Here is a 6,472-nt window from a genome sequence, read left to right on the forward strand (position 1 = left end):
ACTAACACAATACTGTTACACACTAACGTACAATCACTTGCTAGTCTGTTGAAATACACAGAAATCTAATAAACTGGACACTCACTCACACACAATCACTAACTGACATACACTTATTCATACATGATGTCATATCACACAGACAAGTTTGATATTCCAGGTCAGATACAGTAAGCCCCCAGTGCATTGTCAGGCATCTGGGAGCCTCAGGTCCTGCTTGTTGTCCAATGCCCTCCTTTAAAAGTCGAACCTACTCATTCCTGGGATCTCCCTGAGTGTCCTGGGGAAACCAGGAAAGCACTCTCCCTCCACCCATATAGCACCTAGTCACCTGACTCCCACTTACCCAGGGAACCACATAGGCCCACATGGGCTCTGCTTTGACCATATATTAGTGTTGCTCCCTCTAACTCACCCCATCCCCCTCTTCAGAAGAGGCCAGAAACAGCTGGAACATATATGAAGTTTATTGAACAGAGACATTTACTAAATATATTGAAGAGAAAGAGATGAGAACACAAATGCTCCACAGCACTAGAAGCAATGAAGGTTCTGGACCACCCCCATGGAGCTCCTCCGAAGGGTCTTGTCTGCCAAACACTCTGGGATCCCTCTGTTATTTTCTCCCTTCCCAAGGGCCCAAGAACTACCTCTTGCAATCCCCTCAGTCTTTGGTGAACCCTTACAAGGAATTGCCCACTGTGGGGTGGCCCTGTCATATTCTGGTACAAGATAGTCACAGGACACTGCAAAGCACAACAAGGAATACCCCATCAAACCTGGGAAACATAGTCACAAGTAACGACAGGAGTGGAACATTACAGCACAGTCCCCAGGTCCCACCCATCTCCGGTTCAGGTCTTCCTGTCTGTTCCAGATTAAAGTCAGTCATAAGAGAGTCAACCAGTCCCTTGTCGACATCCTTGCTTCCCGCTGGCATCCAGGACTGGGCCTGGGGGTTCTGGGGAGCACTTCATCGGGTAAGAACACACGCATCTGCAGGAGAGCAAGCAGAGGGCAGCTGGCCTAGATGTACACCAAGCAGACGAGGAGCATTCACAACACCGGTGGGAGGGGAGTTAGCGCAGCCTTGGCTGGCAAAGCAGCTCACAGAAGCTCACAACACGTGCCAGGGAGTAGGGGGCACTGACCAGGTAGTCAGGGCCTCGAGCTGCTCAAGTTAACACACACCTCACTCACAGCTTGGTACAGAAGCAACGGGTGGGGGATGAGACTCCACCAACCAGGGGAAAGGGACTCGGTGGACAGCTGGATCACTATGAGGTTAGCAGATAAGGGGGGGGGGAGGGTTCCAGAGGCGGGAGTAGCCTCCCTCGGGATAGCAATGGGGAGGGGGCATCCGTGTTGGGAGAGCCAGGCAGAACTCTTGAGGTGGCCTCTTCTGTAACTGCCACCTGTCTGGTGTGGGGGGGGCAGACGGAGGATGGCACCTCGGCAGCAGCGCCAGGCCACACTCTCAGGTCAGCAGGGTTGGGGGCCAGCCGTGGCAGCTGCCTGCTGAGTTGTATTCACCAGGCTCTCCTTGCTTGCTCTCTGGAATTCTCCAGCAGCCCTGGACAAAAGAGAGCAGAACAAACTACCGCCCCACCAAGTCCTCCTGCTGCTGCTCTTCCACCTCCTAGTTCACACCAATCTGTCCTGAACACTCACAGGCTCTCAGGCCAGCTGAGGGCACAAACCTTATGGTGCTGGGTACGCACCCCCAGCCCGGGACTCTTCTTGGGCACTGGTGTCTTCCCCCCACTCACAGTCCTGTCAGGGTGCCAAGATGGGATCTGCCTCCGGGTTGGCACTGGTCTCCCGGGGCCTTTGGGTCCAGGGACCCTGGTGTTTCACTCACGAAAGGACTCAAGGGTGCTGCCCTCGTGAGGCTCCCCTAGAGCAGTGTAGATGATCCTGAAGACAGGCTGGATCCTGCGGCCTCCTCTCCGGAGCACTGTCTCCCGGCCTTGCTGCACTTCCCCCCAGGCATTGGTTCTCTCTGGCCAAGACAGCCTGTGGCCTCCACACCCCATGGGGATTGGAAGTTGCTGGGTTTCTTAGAGTCACAACCTTGCTGTCTTCGGCCTCTGCTTTCCTGATGTCCCCATCTGAGTCCTCGTGGCTCCATGCAGTTGCAGCAGTTTCTGACTTCCTTCTATGGTACATCCTAGGGGCCTTGCATCTGGTCATTACTGTGCTGAATGTGGTGTACTTTTGCTTGTTAGAGTTTTCTCCAGCTGGCATTGGCTTAGGGGACTTAACTTGTGCCTGGTTATGTTGCCATTGTGCCCTACTAAGGTCCCCCGCCATTTCTCTGAACTGCTCTTTCCCCTCCTTCAAATATCTCTTTTGTCTCCTTGGCTTACGGGAACAATGGTTACCCTGTTCCCCAGAGCCTACTTGGTGCTGGGCTTGGGGTGGCTCTTGTCCCAAGCCCAGGCCCCGTTTCCCATCTCCATTGCAGCCCGTCTCTTCTGCTTCACTAAGGTCCGGTTGGATGGATTCAAGCAGTGTACTCTGATGTGGCCTTCTTCCCCGCAACTATAGCAGAATGTGTCATAATTCCGCTTTCTTGCACCTTGAGATCTATCTCTGGGCACACCTCCCCTTCGGTGCTGGCCTCTGCCCCTCCGACGACGGGAACCCTGGTAAGGTCTTTTCTCAAGACCACTGTCAAAGGCAGGAACAAATAGTGCTCTCTCCCTGCTGTCTATTTCCAGCCCCTGTAGGCAGCTATTCTCTGCCCCCCTAGTAGCCTCCCACTCCTCCTCCTCACGGAAAAACCTCATCAGGGCCAGGAAACCAGGTGGCTTCCGACGCTGTTTCATTAGCTTAAGTTTCTCTCGAAGTTTTCCAGTAAGGGTGGCCCCACCTAAGATTCGTTTAAGGCGGGTCTGATTCACATTCCTTCGTGCTATTGCCCTTTTCTCTAGGGCTTTTTGGAGTAGGGTCTCCAAACGGACCACAAAGCTAGAAAGTTTCTCTCCTGGCTCCTGATAAGCCTTACAAAATTTCATCTGGGCCATTCTGCGGCTTTCCACAGGCCCAAATACCTGCCGCAGGGCCTCCAGGCACTCCTTCACTGTGATAGCAGTGTTGTTGGCACGGAGCACATTGACCACTTGTAGAGCGGGGCCTCGCAAGCATTCCATCAGCCTCCGCCTCTTCTCCACCTCAGGTACCTGCCACATCTGTAACATCTCAGTGGTGTGCTCAAGCCAGGAATCAAAGGCCAATAACCCTGGGATTGACGATGTGTTCCCAGAAAAGACTCTTAGTTCTCGGTACAACATTTGTTCTAGCAGAGGCTGCATCACTGCACCAAGAGTCTCAGCCCAGGCCCAGAAATCTGCTGATATAGCTCTTTTGTTAGGTGAATAATTAGAGTATGTCCCAAGGAGCCTGTTCATGTCTGATACTGTGCGCCTCTCTTCCTCTAAGAAGTGGTTCAGTCTATTGAGAAATTCATCATCTGAATTAGGGGGTTTCACAATCACTTCCCAGGGCCCACCCTTTCCTTGTATTTCCCTGGGTACCAATGCATAGTCAAAATCACGTGCAAGTTCCACCAGAAAGGCCTGTGCGTTCTCCTCCCTCCTAAACATCCTGCCAATGATCCTATATCTTCCCAGATGCCTGAGAGCTTCGTGCAGAGTCTCCTCAAATTCATCCTCACTACAGTCCTCGGGGATCCCCAGGATCAGCATAGACCTCTGGGTGTTCAGATGTTCCCCCCTACACCAGTCCTGCAACAGGTTCAATGGCATGACTCCAACTTCAAGAGATTCTAATGTAGGGAGTGATTAGGGTTTGATGCGCATAAATTTGGGGCAAATTCCAGATCCGTAGCCCTCCCAGGCCTCCAGAGTCTGTAAAAAGGGTGAAAGGAAATTAATGAGCCCCCCCCCACGCGCGTCCCTTCTACGCCACCCAGCCTCCACCCACCTCCTGCGAAGACACTTCTACAGCCCACCCCGCTGCGTGCTATAACTCCCTCCTCACCCCAAAGACTGCAGCGGGGCCCCACCGGGTTGGGTCCCCGCTGTAGCCCCTTCCCCAACCCAAAGGCTGCGGCAGTACTACCCTACAGGGCGGAGGGGGCTGCCCAGACCAGCCGCTTCCTCCTGGGATCTGGTACCTCCTAGGTCAAGATGCTTCCTCATTCAGTGCCACAGTGAGGTTCCCAGACTGCTCAGAGTGGAGGCAGGGTCGGACACCATTCCTTTCCAGGGTCTCTTGCCTGCTTCCTTGCTCTCTCTCGCCCTCTGGTCCCGCACGTCGTCCAATGCGCTGGCGCGGGCTCGCCACCGCTCTCAGCAGTGCGGACTTGGGGCGGGGGTGCTGTGGCGCTGAAGCGCAGACCCTCTGCGTCGCCTGGGAGACCGCTGAGCCATTGGCGCATGAGGATCACGCGACAAGTCTGTTGCCTAGGCCTTGGGCAACCTGGGGCCTCAGGTGACGTCACCTGCTGCTGCCCACCCCCAACATATCCCCCGCTACTCCAGCACAGAGGACCCCACCCCAATTCTCTGAATCTGGGGTTTATGAATCAGTATCCAGTGTCCTCCTGCCTTTGACTGTCCCCAAGCTGTTCCTTATCGTGAATGCAGGTCAGTCCTGATCTCCCCGAGAACACAAAGTCAGGGCCCCAAAGTGCTCAGGGGTCTGCACAGAAGGGCACTAGAAATCTGTGTTGCCCCCTCCAGCTCTATTTCCTGATCAAGGCCAGGGAGCAGGGACTCTGAGGATTGTTCCCCTGGTGAGTCCTTATCTGGACCTAGTCTAGTGACAGAGCTGGACAAGCAACACCTAGTCTAGGTAAAGTCCCTGGAATAAACAGATAGCACATGAGCCCACACACCCCATCCCAGCACTCCCCACGGAGCGTGCACCATCCGGATGATGCCCATCCCAGTGGAAGGGGCTGCAGGCACTTTCACCACTGTGGGGCCTGCATGCCTTCCTACCCTTGGTGCCAGTGGCCAGCTCACAGGAGGGTCCAGCACTGGCAGGCCTTTCCTGCTCTGCATGCTGTATATCCAGGTTCTTAAAAAACTGCTTTTGAGATTTGAAGCCCAAGGCAGTTGTGACCCACAGGATGAGAACTACTGCTCCAAAAGTAGTGAGTCTCCTTTCATGACATATGGAATAGCCCCTTGGAGTGCCTACTTTGGAGATCAAGCATGTATATATTCCTTAAATAACATCAAACAGGTTTTTCCCAATTAATGTCTCCCACAAAACAGCTGCTGCCTTCAGGCCTCATATTTATCTCAGCTTTGTTACTCTAAAGGTTCAACTTGCTCCAAATCACATCTTTATCTGCTCAACCTACACTGTCATATGCCACACACGCTGGTTCTGGGACAGGAGAGATGGCTCAGCTGTTAAGAGCACTGACTATTCCTGCAGAGGCCCCAGGTTCTATTCCCAGCACCCACAGGCTGTCTTATAACTCCAGTTTAAGGAGATCTAATGTCCTCTTCTGGCCTCCATGGACCATAAGCCCCACAGTAAATGTTTTCATTCATCAGTTGAATTGGTCATGGTGTTTTATCACAGAAATAGAAAAGTAACTAAGACCGAGGGCTTTCACTAGAAGAAATAAGAATACAATATAGGCAAAAGGTAAACCCTCTGTGACAAGGCTATCACTAGACTCTCTTAGCATCATAGACTAGTAAGGTGCCACAAGAGGGAGATAATGGGAGAGTGACAATTATGATACCCGCCCCCAATGTGATAGCTAAGTCTTAGCTTCAAAAATCAGAGGAAGCCAAGCCTGGTGACTCTGGTGGTTTGAATGAGAATGCCCCCTATAAGCTCATATATTTGCATGAACTGTTTGTTAAAGACTAAGATGCAGGTTTGTTAGAGAAAGTGTGTCACTGGGAGTGCACTTTGAGGTTTCAAAAGTCAAGCGCTCTCGCTCTCTCTCTCTCTCTCTCTCTCTCTCTCTCTCTCTCTCTCTCTCTCTCTTTCTCTCTCTCCCTCCCTCCCTCCCTCCCTGCTACCTCTTTCTCTCTTTCTCTCTCTCTCTCCCTCCCTCCCTCTCTCTCTCCTCAAGGATTGGGATGTAAAGTTCCAGCTACCACTCTAGCACCCTGCCTATCTGCTTCTCATCACGATGATTATGTCCATAACCCTCTGTACTGGCTGGTTTTCTGTCAACTTAACACAAGCTAAAGTCATTAGAGAGGAAGAAGCCTCAACTGAAGAAAGGCCTCCATGAGATCCAGCTGTAAGGCTTTTTTTCAGTTATTGATCAATGGGCACACCCATGGTGGGTGGTGCTATCCCTGGGCTGCTGGTCCTGGGTTCTATAAGAAAACAAGCTGATCAAGGTCTGTGGTCCTGCTGCAGCTGGGGTCTGTGCTGATCTCCATGACCTGTGTCACCACAGGAGGCCATGTAACGATGTCTGTTGAAATCTGAGTGCAGCTGAGCTGTCTTTGCCCTTCACTGGCCC

The 6,472-nt window shown here is 52.6% G+C and overlaps 1 protein-coding gene across 1 annotated transcript; it reads right to left on the minus strand.

Annotated features, from left to right (window-relative positions):
* Window positions 1-449: 449 nt before the first annotated feature.
* On the minus strand, window positions 450-4,404 carry Pnma3 (PNMA family member 3). The gene is made up of 2 exons (XM_048457650.3): window positions 4,142-4,404; window positions 450-3,872 (listed from the first exon to the last, which is right to left on the minus strand). The coding sequence occupies exon 2, from the start codon at window positions 3,768-3,770 to the stop codon at window positions 2,400-2,402; it is 1,371 nt and encodes a 456-aa protein (XP_048313607.2). The 5' UTR covers window positions 3,771-3,872; window positions 4,142-4,404; the 3' UTR covers window positions 450-2,399.
* Window positions 4,405-6,472: the final 2,068 nt, after the last annotated feature.

This window comes from Myodes glareolus, chromosome X (genome assembly GCF_982192425.1).
Source record: "Myodes glareolus chromosome X, mMyoGla1.1, whole genome shotgun sequence".
In the NCBI taxonomy this organism is placed as follows: Eukaryota; Metazoa; Chordata; class Mammalia; order Rodentia; family Cricetidae; genus Myodes; species Myodes glareolus.